This window comes from Canis lupus, chromosome 15 (genome assembly GCF_048164855.1).
Source record: "Canis lupus baileyi chromosome 15, mCanLup2.hap1, whole genome shotgun sequence".
NCBI lineage: Eukaryota > Metazoa > Chordata > Mammalia > Carnivora > Canidae > Canis > Canis lupus.
In genome coordinates, this window is record NC_132852.1 from 24933874 (window position 1) to 24955988 (window position 22115).

Consider the following 22115-nt stretch of genomic DNA (forward strand, 5'->3'; position numbering starts at 1 on the left):
CCCTCCCATAGGGGGAACTACACTAAGATTTTTATATTCCCACCCCTGGCACAGTTGAAGCATGGAGTAACAGTGATAAATAGAGCCTAGTAAGGAGATGATGCAGAAGATGAATTACACAAAGCAAAGAGTAGTCACAGGAAAATTATTAGATGGCAGTTGTAATGATAATTTAGGGCTGATTAATCACTTAATTTGGGTATGATAGCAGTGGAAAAAGAAAAGAAGGAATGGATGTGACAGATTCTGAGAAAGCTTGCATGTTATTTCTCATAATGAAGAGAGAGGAAACAATAATATAAAGATTTGTACTAAACTACATATTTGTGACCTTCCTTAAATCACTTATGTGGTTGTATTTTATGCCCCCACCAGAACATCTCAGTAGCTACTTAAGGAGTTTGAACTCTGGAATCTGAAAAATCTGACTTTTAATGAAAGCCCTACTGCATAATGTGAATTTGGTTAAATTACTTTTCTTAAGCCTTAACTACCTCATCTGTCAAGTAGTGATGATAATACCTTCCACAAAGGGTTGGTGAATATTGAAGCAGGTAATTGCTGTGTAGTATTGTCTTTGAAAGGTAGGGACACAATAAATGATAGATTTTTTTAAATATTTCTTAATTTGCCTCAGAAATATTTTATTGTTAGAAAGGCAGAATATTACCCTGTTAATCACCTAATCAAAGTATAAACAGGAAGGCAAAAAGAATGCTGCTATACGTGTCAAATATAAATGGCTTATAAATTACTTGCTACTTATGACTATGAATCTCATGTTGATTCAATTTGAAATTTTGCTTCCAATTAGGATGACTTTATTTTTCATGCTTAATTGCTCTGGCTAGAACTTCCAGTTCTGTGTTGAGAAGGAGTGATGGGCGTGGGCATCCTGGTCATGTTCCTGATTTTAAAGGAAAAGATTTTATTTTTTCATCATTGAATATGATGTCAGCTGTGGCTTTGTCATACATGGCACTTATTATATTGAGATATATTTCTTCTATACACAATTTGTGGAGAGCTTTTATTATGAGAAGTTTTGGAATTTTGTCAAATACTTTTTTTATAATATATTGAGATGATTATATTTTTATCCTTGATTCTGTTAATGTGATGCATCTCATTCATTGACTTATATGTGTTAAACATGTTTGCATATTATTTGATTATAGTGTAACATGCTTTTAATGTACTGTTAAATTCTGTTTGCTAGAATTCTGTTGAGAATTTTTTCATCTATATCAAGGATATTGGCCTGTAGTTTTTTTTTTTTGTTTTGTTTTTGTTGTAGTGTCTGCATCTGGCTGTATATTAGGGTAATGCTGGGCTTGTAAATGGAGTTTGAGAGTATTCCGTTCTGTTCAGTCTTTTTGGAAGAATTTGAGAAGGATTGGCATAATTCTTCTTTAAATGTTTGGTAGAATTCATCAGTGAAACTATCTGCTCTTGGCCTTTCCATTGTTGGAAGATTTTTTTTAATTAAGATTTTTATTTATTTATGAGAGACAGAGAGAGAGAGAGAGAGAGAGAGAGAGGCAGAGACACAGGCAGAGGGAGAAGCAGGCTCCATGAAGGAAGCTTGATGTGGGACTCGATCCTGGGTCTCCAGGATCACACCCTGAGCCAAAGGCAGATGCTCAACTTTTGAACCACACAGGTGGCTGCAAATTTCTCTTTTTAAAGATTTTATTTATTTATTTATTCTAGAGAGAGATGGGGGTGGAGGAGCAGAGGGAGACGAGAGAGAGATTCTCAAGCAGACTCTTCACTGATTGTAGGGCCCAGCGTAGGTCTTGGTCTTATGACCCTGAGATCATGACCTGAGCTGAAATCAAAAGTCAGACACTTAACCCACTGAGACACCCAGGTGCCCTCTCGTAGCAAATTTTAATTACTATTTTTAATGTAGTCTTATCAACTGTAGTCACCATATTTAATACTAGATCCTCAGACCTGATTCATCTTATAGCTAAAAATTTGTACCCTTTTGCCAACTCCTCTCTATTTCCTCCTTGGATCCTTTCAATGCTACTGGTGATTTATAATTTCATAGCAAAAACTATAAAACTACTTTCATTGTGAGAAAGAGATATTGATACTTTTGAGTCTAGGTATTCTTTTTTTTTAAGATTTTATTTATTTATTCATGAGAGACACAGAGAGAGGCAGAGGGAGAAGCAGGCTCCATGCAAGGAGCCCGATGTGGGACTTGATCCCAGGACCATGGGATCATGCTCTGAGTTGAAGGCAGATGCCCAACCGCTGAGCCACCCAGGCATCCCTATTCTTTCTTTAAACAATATTTTATAAGCATGTTTTACATGCCAGGCACTATTCTAAGATCTGGGGGTATATCAGTAAATAAGATAGATGAAGTCCCTCCTTTTGTGATACATAGATTCTAATAGAGGGAAACAGATAAGATTAGAAAAAAGAGATGAGTGGAAGATGAATGGTTGGATGGATGGTCAGATGGACAGAGGAATGGATGGATGGGTGGATGGAAAGATGGATGGATGGATAGATAAATAGGATGATGGGTGGATATAATTGATATGTGATAGATAAACAAGGTATTATGAAATAGAGAATTATATGCTGTGGAGTTTGAAGGGAGGAAACTCCTTTAGCTTGAAATGTCAATGAATATTCATGCAGAAACCTGGTTCGACCAGAGGGGACCGGCAGAGGGAAATTCTGAGGCAAGAGACAAGAAAGACATAGTTCCTGCCATAGAAACCAGTTTGATGTTTTAGAACTGAAAAACAACTGTATGGCTGAAGCACACCAAGAAACAAGAGAATGGTAGAACATAAGGCCAGAGGGCATAGATGTAGTGTAGATGATATTCGACCATGTGGGCATGAGAAGATTGACATGTGGAGAGTAGGCACAGAGGTATTTAACGCATAATTTTCTCAGGTTAAAACTGTAGAGTGATACGTGCCTCTGCTGCCTCTCTTTGGGATTCCCTCCTCCCCAACTTTCCTCTATGCTCTCAGGCTACCTTATAACACAAACAGAACATTTGATGGATTAAATGCACTGCCTTTGGAGAGATTACCAAGTAATTGCATTCACTCAGCAGACATGTCTTATATACATACTGTGTACTAATTTTAAGAAGACATAATGATATTAATAATAATGTTTATGGTAATGGCTAACATTTAATGAAAATTATTAAGTACAGTTTCCATGTACTTTGCATATATCTTGCTTACTCCTAGAAACTCTGAGTGCATGCTATTATTATACCCATTTCCTTTTTCAAATTTGAGTATAGTTGATACTATACTGATACTATATTGATACACAATGTTACATTAGTTTTGGGTGTACGACTTAGTGATTTGACAAGTTTATTTATTATGTTATGTTCACCACAAGCATAGCTACCATCTGTCTCATTACATTGCTACTACAGTCTCCCTGATTGTGTTCCTTACGCTCTGCTTCTTATTCTCGTGACTTACTCATTCTATTACTTGTTCCTGTATCTGCTTCTCCCCTTTATCCATTTTATTCAACTCCCCACCCATTTTCCCTCTAGCGACTATCAGTTGGTTTTCTGTATTTATAGTTCTGATTCTACTTTTTGTTTACTCACTTTTTTATTCCATTTATGAGTGGAATCATATGGTGTTTGTCTTTCTTGGTCTGACTTATTTCACTTAGCATAATACCCTCTAGGTCCATCTATTTTATTCAAATGGCATGATTTCATCCTTTTTAATGGCCATGTACTATTCCATTAGACATGCACTCACATTTATATATATAAATAAATGTGTATTTAATATATAAATTGGATATAATTACATAAAATAGTTTTATATAATTATATAAATTAAATATAAATTAAAATTATATAAATAAAAACATATTTATTTATATATAAATATAAATCACTTCCTTATCCGTGCATCTATTGATAGACACCTAGGTTGCTTCCATGTCTTAGCTATTATAAATAATACTGCAATTTACATAGAGGTGCACACATCTTTTTGAGTTACTGGTTTCATTTTCCCTGGATAAATATCGAATAGTGGAATTACTAGATCACTAGATCATATGATATTTTTATTTTACATTTTTTGAGGAACCTCCATACTCTTTTCCACAGTGGTTGCACCAGTTTGCACTCCCACTAACAATGCACAAGTGTTCCTTTTTTTCCACTTATTTGTACCAACACTTCTTGTTCCTTGTCTTCTTGATTTTAGCTATTCTAATATGTATTGGGTGATATCTCATTGTGGGTTTGATTTACATTTCCCTGATAGTGATGTTTAACATCTTTTCACATATCTATTGACCATATGTACGTCTTTGGAAAAATATCCATTTAAGTCCTATGCTCATTTTAATGAGCACAAAAATTTTTTCGGTATTGAGTTGTGTAAGTTTTTTATATATTTTGGATGTTATTGGATATGTCATTTGCAAATATCTTCTCCCATTCAGTCAGTTGTCTTTTTGTTTTGTTGATGATTTCTTTTCTGTGCAAAAGCTTTTTATTCTGATGTAGTCCCAATAGTGTATTTTTGTTTTTGTTTACCTTACCTTACTAGACATATCTAGAAAAATGTTGCTATAGCTGATGTCAGAGAAATTACTATGTTTCATCTTTTCTAGGATTTTTATGATTTCAGGTATCACTTTAGGTCTTTAGTCCATTTTGAGTTTATTTTTGCATATGGTGTTAGATAGTGGTCCAGTTTCATTCTTTTACATGTAGTTGTCAGTTTTCCTAGCACCATTTGTTAGAAACACTGTCTTATCCCCGTCATATATGCTTTCCTTCTTTTTCATAGATTAGTTGACCATTTAAATGTGGCTTTATTTCTGAGCTCTCTATTCACTCTGTTGCCTCTATATATCTATTTTGTGCCAGTACCATGCTATTTTGATTACTATAGCTTTGTAGTGTAACTTGAAATCTGGGGTTGTAATGCCTCCAGTTTTGTTCTTCTTTCTCAGGATTGCTTTGACTCTTTGGAGTCTTATGTGTCTCCTTACAAATTTTAATATTCTTGGATTTAAATATCTATTTCCCTCCTAGGTTAGGTAAGTATTATTTTTTCAAATAAATTTTCTACACCTTTTTCTCTGTCTTCTTCAGGGATCCCTATAATGCAAATGTTTATTCACTTGATGATGTCCAAGAGATCTCTTAATCTATCCTCATTGCTTAATTTTTTTTCTCTTTTTGATGATGAGCTTGTGTGCTTTCCATTATGCTTTCTTCCAGATCACTTATATGTCCTGCATCCTCTCATTTAATGTTGATTCCCTCTAGTGTGCTTTTTATTTCAGTTATGGTATTTTTCAATTCTGCGTGGTTCTTTTTAATATTTTCTATTTCTTTATTGAAAATATCACCAAGCTTTTCCATTCTTCTCTCTGCCCCTGTGTATATGACTATGATCATTGCTTTAAATTCTTTATCAAATACATTGCTTATCTGTTTCATTTAGTTCTTTTTCTGAGATTTTTTTTTTGTTGTTCTTTCTTTTGGAGCACATTCTTCTGTCTCCCCATTTTGCTTGACTTCCTGTATTTATTTCTATAGATTAGGTGAAATAGCTACTTTTCCTAAAGTTGAAGGAGTGGTTTTGTGTATGCTGTCCCCTATGTGACTGTGTGTGCTGTGACTTTTGCTGGCTGGACAGAACTATGGCTATATATGCTAGTTATTTTTTTAAGCCATGGCATTTACAGAAAGAATAAAGAAAAATAATAATAAAAGAAAAAAGAACATAATGAAATAAAAGAAGAAAGAAAAGGAAAAAAGAAAAAGGAAGAAAAGAGAACAAGAAAAAATAAAACAATAAAATTAAGACAAATCTTGAAAAGTAAAAAATAATAATAATTAAAACATTTTAAAAAATAAGATAAGACACAAAAATCATGGCTTGTTTTCTGTGCCCCAGTCACAGGATGACTGGTGTGAGCTAGTGGACATTGGATTCACTGAGATCACAAGCTCCCTATGATGACTAGACCCTTCAGTTATGTCATCAGGACCTGCCTGATGTGGCATCAGGCCGCTCCATTTATAGTTTATGAAATTTCTTTTTTTTTATTTTTTTTTATTTTTATGATAGTCACACACACAGAGAGAGAGAGGCAGAGACACAGGCAGAGGGAGAAGCAGGCTCCATGCACCGGAAGCCCGACGTGGGATTCGATCCTGGGTCTCCAGGATCGCGCGCTGGGCCAAAGGCAGGTGCTAAACCGCTGCGCCACCCAGGGATCCCGGTTTATGAAATTTCTTATGGCAGCCAAATCCTGCTCTCAACTGGAACTTTAAGGTTGAGGGGGAAAGAGCATTCCCACAGCTCTTCAGTCCTTTTAAACTCCAGCTTCTCTTTTCAGTGCACCAGCATGACTCTGGCTGGTGTGGGCTTGCAGACCCTGCACTCACTGGAGTTATAAACTCATAGAGATGACTGGACCCACCCATTTTGGTGTCTGGATCCTGCTGCATTCTAGGCTTTTAAGGTGGGGTGGGACTATAAACCAGGATGTTCTTCAGTTCCTCTGACCTGGAGAGCTTTCTCGCAGCTTCTCCCCAGCTTGGCAGAGTTCTAGTGTAGTCTCTTTTCTGTGCTAGTTGCTCTTTTAAACCATGTGTTTGTGTTTTTTTTTCCCTGTGCTAAAAGAGAAAGGGATCTGTTCCTGATCCCTCAACACTATCCCTCCTCACTCCATTTGTAGTTGTTTATTACAAAATCCATGGTTGTGGGTGACGAGTCAGTGTCAGTTGTCAGCAACTCTTTAGCATGTCAGTGTGTGTTGGGAGTAGGAAGAGTTGGAAGGATGCTGGTAGCAGGGGGAAAGGCCTTCAGAGAGCATGGACATGCCTTTCATATCAATATATTTTTTAATAGGATCTGGAGTCAGGATCTGAGAGTGGAGCAGATACCATTTCAATAAATCAGACACAAATAAATCTGTCTTCTAACACCGAATCTACTGACCTATCATCGTCCACCCCAGTGGCCAGTTCTGGAACCAAACCCAAGTCTACGGTAAGTTATAAGTGCTACCAGTCAATTTTAACATGAAATGCTGATGATGGTAAGGGTTGATACCTCATCCATTCAATATAGAAGAAATACTCTTCTAGTCTTAGTTGCAGTGACATGATAGCATTTAACTAAGTACAATCCAACATATGTTGCTTGTTTGCTTTATAAGTAATTACACAAGTACTTCACTAAAACAGATCATGTTTCTAGAATTATGCAATTTTATGTTATCAAATTTTGCTGCTGTATACTCATCTTTAAAGAACCAAGAACAAAAAATCTGGAGATGGTTCTTCTTGAATTATTAGCCTGACCAAACTACTTACCAGTCAGAAAATTGCCTCTCTAAGACTAGACAGAGAGAGAGAAAGAGATAAAATCACACACATCATAAATGTTATGTGGATATTAAATGACATAGCTCATGTAAACTACTTAGTGAAATGCTTGGCACAGAATAAATACTGAATAAATATAAGCTACTATATCATGATGATGCTTCATCAACTTTACAGTGCTACCAAAACAAATAAAATGAGAATTTTCACATATAGTAATATAGCATAGTGAATTGTAAATAAAAGACATTTTCCTTTAAGTAAAAAGTTGAACTACTACAGGAAAGCAGTATTTGACTGTAAAAGGTAACATTTATAGAGGAAGTAATTACTACTTCAAATATCTGAAGTCCCAGCTGCTCCAAAATAACCTTTCCTAGTTTAGTGAAAATCATAGTGGCATATTATTTTTTTTAAATGCCCATGTTAGTTTAACACAGAGAAACAAGTTTGGATTGCTTGTTTGCCTGACTTTAAAATAAAAAGCAAATCTGAAATAAGACTCAAAAGAGAATACTCTGAATTTAAAACGTGGTAATATGTTCAATTGCAAGAATATCTAGAGCATTTTTAATAGAATAAATATCTATTGAACACCTACTACACACCTACTACATGCCATGCATTCTGCCAGATAAAAGAATGGGAGTGGAGTAAAATGTATTTTCTTTCTTTAAACATTTCACAATCTAGCAAAGGGGAGTAGGTGAGTAAACAGGGAAATGCAGTATCATACTATATGGTAGAGCTGTGTAGATTGGAAATGGCAAGAACCACTGACAGACTACATATAATGCTGTTCTAGGTACAATGAAAACATAGGGTCAAAAATAATATGTGTCAACAGGTAGACTGAAATGAAGTGGTGCTCTTCTTTTCCAAAATGGGTTAAAAAAAGGTTAAAATGTAAAATTAAGGTATGAAACCAAATGATTTCACTTTACCACATTCTTGTTGAAGTAAAAGGTAAAAGTCAACAGTTTTAACTTGAAGGTTTAGGAACCATTGGAGCATTGGCTTTCTGAACATTGAGACAAGGTATGGGGCTGATATATAAGAGAGAAGTAGAAAGGAAGGTGAATTCCCTTTTTAAACGTATTCATGCTTATATTCACTTTTTAAAGTACCTGCTATTATCCTGAAGTGCAGTTATTTTCTCTCTGATATTTATTCCACATTCATCTTTTACTTTAGAATAATTGCCATTGGTATCTTCTTTTTCTTCCTTGAAACATACATATTTTAATATGTGGTCACCTTATAATTTGTAGCAATTTATATAACTTTGTGTGTAGTTCCATCATTTTTCTTCAATAACCTCATGTTTATAAATGTGCTCATGTTTATAAATGTGTTTCCATTGAGATATGTCTCTATATTTTTATGATAACCATCTACAGTAAAGTTTTAGAATGAGAAACATAAAACCATCAGCTTTGGGGGGACTGTAATCCTTTAAAATACTTGAAGATGGGTCTGTTTTCAAATTTTTCATGTTTGCCATATCAATTGACCAAACTATTCGCCTCACAGATAAAATTAAGAAATACTAAAGTTGGGGCACTTGTATTGTTCAGTGGGTTAAGAAAAGGAAAAAAATGGCACACACAGAATTTTTAAAGAAAGTTTAAGGGGCACCTGCATGACTCAATCATTAAGGGTCTAGTTTTGGCTCAGATAATGATCTTAAGGTCCTGGGATCGAGCCCCACGTCAGGCTCCCTGCTCAACCAAGAGTCTGAATCTTCCTGTCCCTCTGCCCCTTCCCCCACTGGTTCTGTCTCTCTCTCTCTCTCTCTCTCCTGAAATAAATACAATCTTTAAAAAAAAAATACCTAGGTGAGAGCACAGGGTGTTATTCTGTATGTTGGCAAATTGAACACCAATAAAAAATAAATTTATTAAAAAAAAACCTAGGTCAATTATTGAACAGAAACATACTTTTTCATGCCCCTAAAGCAAATATTCACTGAAAAGTTGTCAACTTCAGGTAAAATTGTGTCTATCTATCCAGCTGTTCAGGTGTGACTTGTCACCTAGGCACTGTCACAGTTTCGTAGTGATGCCATCACTCCTAAGTCAGTGAGCACTGAGAATCATTATGCAGTGGATTGAGCCTCCAAACACAATATTCCACTTCAAGACAACCAAAAACTGCTTAACCCATCTTGACCAATACCACAGGCAGTTAGAGAACTGTACATGGAACTCTGTCCAGCTACTGAACTATAATTTAGTAAAATTCTCCAGTAGACCATGAGAAGGACCCAGAAAGAAACACTCCACTGTCAAAGACAACTGACTTTTAGGAAATTTCTTGAAGAAATAAAGAAAAGAAAATAGCTTGAAAAGCACGCTTTTGTTTCAGGGGAAGGATTGTTTTAATGTGTGTATATATCTAATTTTGTTGTTATTGGTGTTGATTCTTTTGAATATTGTTCCTTTTTTACTACAGTTTGGAGATAATTTAGCTATGGATCAATTCTAAGTTTTCAGTTGTTTCTGGGTGGAATATTAGAATGAAGAATTTTACCTATTTTACGAGAGAGTAAACATATACTTCCCCCCCCTCAATCTGGAGCTTGGGAAATAGATAATGTGTAATGTCAGTCTGGCTGCTTTGTGAAAAGAAAGAAGACACCAGTACCCCACAGAACCATTCTTTTCACCAGGAAATAAAATTTCAATTTTAATATTAAGTAGAAACATTAAATTCTAGAAACACCTACTTCTAACATTCACTCATAACAAACTAACCTTCTGCTCCATAATGTCATATTTTTACAAAATGTTTACTTTTATTTCAGAATTATTTAATGTTACATTTGATTTGCTGCTGCAAAATCTATTTATAATGGTGACTAACTACCACAAATATTTGGCTTTCCTTTTGTATGAAGTCCTCTGGGTTTCTAAGTGCCTATTTTTTCAATAATATTTCTTATTTTTATATGTATTATTAGAACAGGACCAATGAGTAATCTTCAGATTTTTCACGAAGACTATGTATATATCATGCCAAAAAGTAAGCATTAAAGTAGATTTCTGGGATGTATTTCACACAAAAATGAAGAAGTTGTAGGTAGGATACCCCATACCAAAAAAAAACACATTAGAAAAAATGAGGTCTAGTGCTTAATATCCCAAAAATCAATGATTTCTCTCCCAAAATCTTTGTTTTGTCCCTTTGAAACACTTTCACAAACAACTCGTGATCAGTCATATTATTTTTATACCAAGTGCTCTGACTCACTATAGAATGGTATCCTGGCATCCTTCTGGCCATGGCATCAGTTGCTTGAGCTGTTCCTCTCTGCATGAATATAGGGTTGTTACACGAAAGATTTCGAAGCTGGACATTAAACCTCAGGGTTTTGTTGTTTTCCCTGAAGATACTTATAAATATAGATGCTCATTAAATTACTATCAATCATACATTTATGAAGAGAGAAACCACGCTCCAGGTAACAAAGGAAATAACATATCCCATTTATAGAATAAGTACTGGAGGAACAGGGACAGTCTAGCATTCTGTAGAATAACCGAGAGCATCACTAAGAGTAACGCAAGGATATGTTTTCAATTTAGTATAAATTCCCCTTCCCTCTTTGTCCCAGAAACTCTTTTAGTTGCCTTGTGATAGAATTCTAATAACAGTGATGAAACCCTCAATCATTTGGGCATGTTGGAACCACAGCTAGACAGAGCAGCTTTGAGTATGTCTTAAACTATCTAAAGGAATTTTGGAACATATTAGCATTCATATAAGAATGTATTACATACTGGAAAATAACCCTTTTATTGAAGACATAAAAAACTGCAGAAATTATTAACCTTCATTACTGTAATTGCTACAGAGTAAAAAGACAGATACATCTTATTTTAGCTTAAGGTGGCAACAGTGGGTCTAATTCCACAGATTGAATACACCCCTCATCTTTTCATCATTAATACCAAAATAGTGATGGGACAGATGAAGGAAAACAGCTGCTGGAGGGATGGGAGCTTTAGGGCAGGCAGGATGACGCCCAGCCAGACTCTGCCAACCCTTTAGAGAGCGGTTCAGAATAACTCTTGCCTTCAGTCTGCCACGGTGTGAGGAAAATAGAGCTCAGGAGTATGCCCTGACTACAGTTCAGGATCATTTCTCGATGACTTTTAAAAAGACTCCAATACTACAATCAGCCTGAAAGTCCAGCTGCTTTTACTGACAGTTCTAAAACTTGCATGGTCAGTCTATTCTATTGTTGAAGAGGACAGTCTCTCAAGATGACCCCCAACACAACTGTTTATGCTATAGTCAGTTTAATGAGGCATTCACATACAATCTATTATTTTCCTTCCCTCTGCATGATAGAAGCAAAATAGTAATTTCTGTTTTGGCATTCGCTTGTCAATAGCATTGATTTCCCTAAAGGTGTAAATGTTTTGGGGTGCAGGGAAATGGAGGGTGATGGCACTACATAAGAATTTTGACTCATTATTTTTAATGAACGTTATTTAAGTTCAAATCATTACAAAAACAGAATCTCACTTTCCCTTTTTCACCCAATGAGATATGGTCTAATCTATATTGTTCTTAAAATTATCAGTTGATATTTTGGCCACTGCCACTGTGCATGTGAGAACCATAAATTGTCATTCATAGTATTTCTACGGATCTATATTTCTCTATGGTAAAAGCAGAGACAGAGAATGAACAGGAATATGAACTTTAAGAAAGACTCACAAGTTTTATTCAGGTAATAATTATGGAGAAAAGTATTTTTGCTTATGTAATAATAATAATATCAAATACAAAAGGGACATGTATAGAGTGCACTCTATGGGCAGATATATTATGCACTAGCAGGGCATATAGTTCATTGAATCCTCAGGACAGCCTTTTAGGTAGATGCTATGATTTCCTACAGTTCATAGATGAGGAAACTGGTTAATCTGAGTTGCCTATGACCTCACTGCTAGGAAGGAATGGGGCCAGGAAGGCACCCAGATCTTCTGTGCTCCTAAACACTGCTTTAGGCAGAGATCCACCTGCCAACCACCTGGCTTCAGAATCAACATCACTGGTTTGAGAGGTTATTATGTCGGAAACAAATTGTCACTGATGTTTGAATTATTAGAGTGCACAAGGACAGTTTCATTGCACAATAAAGAGCTAGTTCATCAGAGCATGGCATGGGTCATATTCTTCTAACATCATTTTCTAAATCATCTATCTACCATAGATTTTTTTACAGGTGTTTGTATGTTTATATACATACAGATTATATGCATACATATATGTGTATACATATATCAGAAGATATATACATATATTTGTGTGTATGTATATATGTGTATATATAGACGTACATTCCCTGGTGTTATTTTCCAAAATGTGTGTTGAATAATTCTTACCTATATGGTTCAATTTTTAATAAAACCAAATTAGTAATTATTAAGTTTTTATATAGTCATGAAATTATTATCCAGTATAAGTTTATATAATGTCTTTATTAATTTTGTGTAAGACTATTTCTCAGGATAAACACAGAAACTACAGAGGCAGATTTATTCACTGTTACCAGGTGTGGGGTGTGGTAATGTCTGTATCTACAATAGGAGATTTAAGGTTGGAAAGGTGTGAAAAAGAGTTTCTAAAGAGAAGCTCATAAGGTAGCAGACAGAGGTTAATGGACACCTTTGACAACCAATAATCAACTTAATTATTCTTTCTGTTGGGCAGCCCGGGTGGTTCAGCGGTTTAGCACTGCCTTCAGCCCAGGGTGAGATCCTGGAGACCCGGGATCAAGTCCCACATCTGGCTCCCTGCATGGAGTCTGCTTTTCCCTCTGCCTGTATCTCTGCCTCTCTCTCTCTCTCTCTCTCTCTCTCTCTCTGTGTGTGTGTCTCTCATGAATAAATAAATAAAATCTTTAAAAAAAATTATTGCTTCTGTAAAAAGAGGACTTCCACGTAAGCCTGCTTAAAAACAAAAAATATAAAGCTCATTAAATACTGTTTTTTTTTTAATTTATTTGTGATAGTCACAGAGAGAGACAGAGAGAGAGAGAGAGAGAGAGAGGCAGAAGGAGAAGCAGGCTCCATGCACCAGGAGCCCAACGTGGGATTCGATCCCCGGTCTCCAGGATCGCGCCCTGGGCCAAAGGCAGACGCTAAACCGCTGCGCCACCCAGGGATCCCTAAATACTGTTTTGATGGAGAGTAATTTATTAAAGATGTCGAGGACAGTCTGATTGGGAATAAGATATTAATTTATGATGAATTAGCCACACAAGATTAAAAACAAAATTCTTAACACAGAATTTAAGGATGAATTTAAGAGGTTACCTAAAGTCCTTGAAGTTGTATTTTAAATTGTATATGCACACCAGCATTGACACATAGAAAGACTGTCAATATCTGCATCAGATTCTCAAAGACTCTCCAAACCCCCCATAAAAAAATGCTCTTTTGAGTTTTGATGATTCAGTCAGTTATCCGTGAAGAAACCTGATGAGCATGAGAGAACCTTTGTTACAAATAATACACTTCAGGCACATGGACTGGAATTATTTCTTTCAGCTTTATTTCCTAGTGGAGAGTTCCACAGAAGCGTTTTTGCAATAAACTAGGCTATGCTTTATAGATATGTGAAAAGCAATTCTGCTACAGAATAAAACACCATTGGCATTTGTCTCAATTATACAGAATTTCAATAAAATTAAAAATGATCCAAGAAAGAAAAAAATCATCAAAGGTTTCCTGTAATAGTTTCAGTGCAAATCAGGTTTCATATCCAAATGCAATCACATATCTTATACATATGATCATGAAGCTAACCTCGTTATGCCTGTGATACAGTAAATGGCAGGCATTAAAATTGAAAACAAGAATATAGATTCTGGAGTCCAAATCACATCATTTAAAAACCCAGTTCCTGCATAGAATTTTAGCACTGTCTATATTTTGTTTTACCAGGGTACTATATGCTATATTTTTATATTATATACTATATTTTTGTTTAAATGGTTGTCAAACCGTTATTTTCAACACAGCTGGTATTTTTCCCTAATCTTGTCCACTATTTAGAACAAAATAGAGGGATAAAGCATTACTGTCTTTTTTACAAAGAGGAACTGCAAATACTCCTTTTTACTGAAGTCTGGGAGAAAAAACACAAGATAATATATAAAATTAATTAGAATTTAACAGTATTCCATAATGTCATATATAATAAGTAAAGAAAATAGCGTAGCAAAGGAAAAAATGTCACACATTGAATTTTAAAGAAAGTTTAAGGGACATCTGGGTGGCTCAATCATTAAAGTCATGATCCTAGGGTCCTGGGATCCAGCCTCACATCAGTCTTCCTGTTCTGTGGGGAGCCTGCTTTTCCTTCTCCCTCTGTCTGCAGCTCCCCCTGCTTGTGCTTTCTCTCTCTCTCTCTGTCAAATAAATAAATAAAATCTTTAAAAAAAAAAGAAAAGCTCTTCTGAAACATCAAAAAAATTGAATTAGTACAGTTTACCATTAATAAATGCAAAAATGTAATGGTCTTAGAAAAATGCCTTTGATTGTAATGCTTTTGAATATGGCAATCTTACTTTGACATAGAAAAGCAATAACATTAAAGTATGTGGATTTTTAAAGAAATATTTGTCTTTGTTCACTAAGATCTTTATTGTTTATGAGAAAGGAAAATAAAGCAAAATTTATAGCTTTTTAAAGAAAAACTGAGCCACCAAAGAACTGGAAAAAATGTTTTTGAAAAGGACATCATTCTGTGATTATTATAATGAGATATTTCTTAGAATTCTATGACTGTAAAGCATAGAGGAATCCATTCACATACCCTGGATTTTGAAATAATAAATATGTAATTCATTAACCTTGGGCTTTGAAAAATAGCAACATTTTTATAGTTATTTGCTTTTATATTGAAAATAAATTCAAAATTCTCTCATTCCTTGTGTTTGAAGATACTGTCATCTGTTTCCAATGCATTTACAAATTAATTCATGACAGTCTCATTTGGGATGGGTTATTTGATCTCCACAATGACCGCCTCACGTCAGCCTTTTCACTTTGAACCTAAGAGTTTCATTTTGTCAAAAATAAGCATAACTTATACCCAGATACACTGATTCTTAACACTAAACACTGAGTTCATGGTATTGAAAGAATTTTTCAAGTTGGCAAAATTTTTTTTTCTATTTTGCTTGTGTTTAGTGTATAATAATCTAGTTAATTAGTTGTCCAGAGCAGAATTCCTAAAATTAAAAAAGGGGGGTAAGGGGAAAAAGAATACCTATGGATCATGGAACAGTTTGAATGGAATAAATTCCGTAAGGGCAAAATAAAAAATCATCTCTGCAATCTAAGGTTTAGTCATATGAATAGTACTTTTGTGTGTTATCATCATTACAATGAGAAAAATTTAGTTTTTCCATGTGCTGATGTTACTTCTCGAATCCAGCTCATATTTTTGTCCAAGAGCAATAACAACTTCCAGTTATTTCTGGGCAATGTAAAATGGCAAGCCAGCAGCATGCCACATCACAGCAACCAAGAATATAATTCATAGCACTGAGCAGTAATAATAACCACTAAGTCATTTTCACAGTCCTCTCTCTCTTCATTTTAGACTTCGTTGTCCCAAAGCTCTAATTACATATTCAATACGTTCCCCTTTTTTTATAACTTTTCCACTTTGATTGATAATTAATTTCAGCCCTAGCATTTGTTGGTCTCAGCACTCACTTCTTATAGACAGTTGGAAGTCAGATGAAATGTTGAACCAAGGATTCCATGGGAATATTCAGTAGCAGTTACACGAAGTTTACAGTTGGGGCTTCTTTAGCTCTAGTGGTGAGCTGTCTACCACATAGCTAATTTCTAAATGAAAAAATATAAACATCTACCATGTTGTTAAGTATTCTGAACATCACACATCTAAACATTTGGAGTCTTATAATAAAAATAGGAAAGTAAAGGAATTACTTACTTTCGATTCATGATGTCCTAAAACACCATCACTTGAAAAATATTGATATCCCTGACTATTCTAGGTATTTAATGAACATTTTATGTGCTAGTTTTCTTTTTTTATGTCCATAGTTCATATTCTTTACATTATTGTCACCACTGCCATCTTTAGTGATTCTCTTTTCTTTCCATTCTAACACCTTAGTGTAATCCTGATGAATTCTGGGTTTGTGAACTCCTTCAAAGTAAGATCAGTTGATGTTCCTGAAAATGACTCTCATTGTTTCCTGTTCACTGTAAATTGCTTTATCCATTTTATTTGTTGTTGTTCTGCTGATCCATTTTGAAGGTCCTATCTTTGTATGTAAATATTATAGTAATTCACCAAATGGCCACTTACCAAATTATCCATAATGCAAAATGCAGAGAATCATACAAACAGGCAAAACTAACTGAATAAATCAGTGCTGTTCAGACTGTGCTCTGGAGAATCAGAGCCTTCCTCCACCTGCCTTCCTCCACCTGCCCCAACCAGACTTACTTACTTTTATCTCTTTTACATATTGGCTTTATGAATGAGATCTTCTTTGGTCAATCCATAGCATAAATTTTGTCCAAATCCTAGACTAAACAAACTATAGGAGTGAGAAAATGTTGAAGAATGTTTTTGTGTGTGTCCAGAGAGCCTCTGATATATATCTACTCTATTTCCAAGATCATTGTGGTGAAGCTGCCCCTAGGACTCCTATGCTCCAAGGGCAAGGTATTCATTCCTAAAGCTTCATCATCACTGAGTCCTGAACTCTGGGAGATAAGAAACAAGAAAGTGTAAGAGGGAGAAGACTCTGTGTGAATCAGAACAATTTGACTTGGCCTGGGCTTGGGGTTCTGTTGGCCCAGATCATTAAGGTGGTAAATACAAAACAAAATCTATACTTCACAATATCGGGTTGTAGATGAATATGTTTGTTTGCTTTTTTGTTTGTTTGTCTTGTTTAATTTGTTTCTATTGGGGAATAAAGTCAGAATTTTAAATAACTTTAAATAGGTGAATATTTAGAACTCAGAACTAGTAGAATTTTAATTTAGATATATTTCCTAAGGAAATATTAGCTAAGTATTTAATTTTTACATTTGGAATTTTGTGGTATCAAAATTTTACAATCATTTCCTTACTTGTAAAACATTTATAGTATACATATATGTGTGTGTGTATATATATGTGTGTGTGTGTGTTTATATATATGGGCAGTTCTATATACATTTTTGTCTGCATTTCTAATATTTATTTATGTAGTTTCATAGACCAAAAAAGAATTGCATATTTGCCAGGATATTTTTTATTACTAGTAATATTGTACTTTTCTTATATTTATCAGATATTTGTACACCTTACTTTAATAAAAAGATATAGAACAATATTAGTAGCCATGTGTAATAACTGATCTATTCATGTCTTCATAAAATTATCCTACATCTCCCTTAAAAAGCAATTCTAATTTATAATGTAGGTGAATTATAATACTATTAATGTTATGAACATTAATTTCATGAAACCCAATTCTTTGTTTTTTCAAGAAGCTATAAGAACTCGCTATGGCTATGTGTAAGCCACTGTGCTAAGCGCTGGAATAGAACTTAAGAAAAAAGTGTTGGAGGGAGAGGATGTGATTGGAATCTCTGGAATCAGACTCTGGGACTAAGAATTGCCTGGAGAAGCTGTGTTGTTGAGTGTTTCTGAGAGATAGACATGTTTGGAAGTGAGGAAGGCCAAATTGGATAGAAGACAGAGTTGCTTCAGCTGCAGTGCAGTAACAGCTGTGGCCTCAGGTGATTGTATGGAGATCCCTGGAGCTGGGTGTCTCTCCATGTTGTCCCAAAGTGAGGGAGGGAGTTAGACCTCTATCCTTGCACCAGCCAATTATTGGTCCTAAGCTGCCCCTAGAAAGTGATGAAACTTTGAGTGAGGCAGTTCCTTGCTCCCAAGGCCATTTCCCAAAGGATATTTCCCAAATTGGCAGCAGCAAGAGAGTTGATGCACTGACCCTGAAGAGGGAATAGCTCTGCAGTCTCCACCACAGATGCTATGACCTTCGCCTTCAATGGGTGTGTTCTCTGGTGCAAGTAGTAGATACCCAAACATGTGGATATAAAAAGATGTAACAAGAACCAAATTATAGTTATTATTAGGACCCTGAGGGAACAACCCTAAGGAACAGGAAAAATGAAGACTCCTATTTCCCATTTATGATAGAACTTACAGGGTTTCGAAATTGACCTTATACAAAGGATTAGAAAAAGGAAAAAATTAAAAGTGGATTCAAGAGTTACATCTTGAAGAAGTAAGACAATGGTGGGGTCATTGACTAAGGGAATAAAGAAGCAGAGGTAGGAATGAGGAGGAGAAAAAGCAAAGTTTTTAAATCAACCTTATTTTAAGGTATAATTTACATACAATAAAATATGCCCATTTTAAGTGTGCCTACCTCCAGGATGTTTTTGGTAGTAATGAAAAGAAAGAAAAACAAAGGATGCTAGCAGAGGAAGTTTTAGTGAAGGAAGTTATATTATCTTTTTTTTATTTTTTGCATTGTTTTACTGGTTTTTTTTTTTAAAGATTTTATTTATTTATTCATGATAGTCACAGAGAGAGAGAGAGAGGCAGAGACACAGGCAGAGGGAGAAGCAGGCTCCATGCACCGGGAGCCCGATGTGGGATTCGATCCCAGGTCTCCAGGATCGCGCCCTGGGCCAAAGGCAGGTGCCAAACCGCTGTGCCACCCAGGGATCCCTGTTTTACTGTTTTCCAGGAATGTGATCTTAGCTAAATATGCACAACCAAATAGAGTGAAATCACAAAACAAATTAATTTTTTATTATACCTTCCACACCAAATACCCAAGTCAGTTACTTTTCTCCCTCCTTGATTAGACAAAAACTCAGAAACTCCCATGAGTCTTACTAGACACTCTTAAATAATACAATCACCTTTTTTTTTTTTTTATCTATGATAGTCTCACAAAGAGAGAGAGAGAGAGGCAGAGACACAGGCAGAGGGAGAAGCAGGCTCCATGCACCAGGAGCCCGACGTGGGATTCGATCCCGGGTCTCCAGGATCGCGCCCTGGGCCAAAGGCAGGCGCCAAACCGCTGCGCCACCCAGGGATCCCATACCATCACTTTAAATCCCAAAACATAGCATTCATGAATTAGAAATGAGAAGGTTTAATTTCTGCAATAGTCAACATTGCAATCTTCCTTTACCTGTAAGGCTCCTCTCTCTCCTAGTCTGCCTGCAGCCAGGGAAGGTTGGGAGTGGGAGTTCAGCTTCCTTTTCCTTCCTCTCTCACCAGATACATCACTAGCTAGCAGCTGTGAAATGAGAGGTGGGATGACAAGGAAAACAGAAAAGTTCTCACTGGGTGCACATGAATGCCTATGAGTCTGTAAGAGAAACTTTTACCTGCTATTATCAGTTTTCTGTTGCTATGTAACAAAGCATATTTAAACTTTGTGGCCTACAATAATAGTTATTATTATTTCTCATGGTTTCCAATAAGTTCAGTATCTGAAAGAAACTCTCATCTTGGTCTCTGCCTATAGAGTTTGGAAGTTCCAAAGCCCTGCATTGGTTCTGCACTGTCAGAATCTTTTGATCTGAGATGAAGGTGTTTCTGCTAGTGCAATCTCTTTGAAATTTTGTGCATCTCCTATGTGTCCTATTAGAGCTCCAGTAGACAGAGCCAAAATACAAATCTCCTCACGATAAGTCTTTCCCTACCTCAGACTCCTACTGAGGCTTCTGAGAGGCATGCCCTGATGATTCTTAAAACTCCTGTTGTTTAATGTAGAGGATGTGTGATGTACCTTCTAAACATCCCTAGTGAGCTTTTTGTGTGGACAATTCTCTGAGGCATTGTTTTAAATATTTTTGAGACTTTGGCAAAGAATTTTATCTTTAGGTATATTTTCTTGGCTGAACCTTGATTTGATCTTACCCTGAAACCATTTCTTTAAAAAAAAAAAAGATTTTATTTATTTATTCATGAGAGACACAGAGAGAGAGAGGCAGAGACACAGGCAGAGGGAGAAGCAGGCTCCATGCAGGGAGCCTGATGTGGGACTCGATCCTGGGTCTCCAGGATCAGGCTTGGGCTGAACTGCTGAGCCACTCGGGCTGCCCAATTTCTTAACTTTAGTATCATTTATTGTCTGGAGACCCTGTGAAGAAGTCTTTCTCCCTCTTTTTACATTTTAGTATAAGGAACAAGAACTCATGCAATGCCTTTAATCCAGCCTGGAAATCTCATTTGCCAGATCACTAAATACCTTACACGTTTTCTGCTTTCCACAGCACCACCACAACTATACTCCTAAACTTTCTGTCACTAAATAAAAATGATTCTTTTCTTCTAATAATATTTCTTTAAGGTCTTACCGAAAGCCTCCTCAAAGGCTATTCAGCTAGTGCTAACAGTATCTTTGGTGTCAAAAGCACTCTCCTCAAGTCCAGCTAACATTCACCTGCCACCTAATCCCAAAGCTACTCCCACATTTTGTCATTTTTTTTACATCTTTTTGTTATAGTAGCACCCAATCCTTAGTACCAAAATCTATTAGTTGTCTGTTGTTGCATGACAAATCAACCCTAATTCAGTGGCTTAAAACAATAGTAATCAATGTATCATGGTTTCCATATACTAGAAATTCAGGAGTAGCCTATTCATGCAGTTCTAGTATAGGGTCTCTCATGAAGGTGCAGGTAGGTGTTGGCAAGGAGTGGAAGATCTCCTCCAAAATGATTAATCAGCCACTCTGGAAAACTGTGTGGAGGGTCCTCAAAGAGTTAAAAATAGAGATGCCCTACAACCCAGCAATTGCACTGCTGGGGATTTACCCCAAAGATACAGATGCAACGAAACGCCGGGACACCTGCACCCCAATGTTTCTAGCAGCAATGTCCACAATAGCCAAACTGTGGAAGGAGCCTCGGTGTCCATCGAAAGATGAATGGATAAAGAAGCTGTGGTCTCTGTATACAATGGAATATTCCTCAGCCATTAGAAATGACAAATACTCACCATTTGCTTCAACGTGGATGGAACTGGAGGGTATTATGCTGAGTGAAATGAGTCAATCGGAGAAGGACAAACATTATATGGTCTCATTCATTTGGGGAATATAGATAATAGTGAAAGGTAATAGAAGGGAAGGGAGAAGAAATGGGTAGGAAATATCAGAAAGGGAGACAGAACATGGAAGACTCCTAACTCTGGGAAACGAACTAGAGGTGGTGGAAGGGGAGGAGGGCGGGGGTGGGGGTGAATGGGTGACGGGCACTGAGGAGGGCACTTGACGGGATGAGCACTGGGTGTTATTCTGTATGTTGGCATATTGAACACCAATAAAAATAAATTTATTATTAAAAAATGATTAATTATCATTTAATCATTGGTTGGCAAACTGGGTTTTCCCCCACGTGGGTCTCTTTATGAGACAGCCTTAGTTTCTTCATACCATAGCAGCTCGCTTCCCCCACGGTGAGAAATCTAAGAGACCAAGGCAGAAGTTGCAATGCTTTTTATGAACTGGTTTTGAAAGTCACACACCAATATATCTGTTGTTTTCCTTTTGATTATACAATACTAATCGGCGTGGGAGGGGACTCTCCAGGGCATGTGTACCAGGAAGCAAAGATCACTGGGAACCATCTTGGAGATTAGCTTCCACATCTCTAATTCCCTTAATGCAGGAATTTCTTTA

The 22115-nt window shown here is 36.1% G+C and overlaps 1 protein-coding gene across 10 annotated transcripts in view; it reads left to right on the top strand.

Annotated features, from left to right (window-relative positions):
- Positions 1 to 22115, top strand: part of DLC1 (DLC1 Rho GTPase activating protein) — a 493356-nt gene that overhangs the window by 192489 nt on the left and 278752 nt on the right. For all 10 annotated transcript variants that reach the window (XR_012007573.1, XR_012007574.1, XM_072776234.1 and 7 more), the window contains one exon: positions 6906 to 7046. Coding sequence is in view for 8 of the 10 variants with exons in the window: in XM_072776234.1 (XP_072632335.1) it covers positions 6906 to 7046 (141 nt within the window). In the remaining 2 variants the exon portion in view is untranslated. The remainder of the gene's footprint in view (positions 1 to 6905; positions 7047 to 22115) is intronic.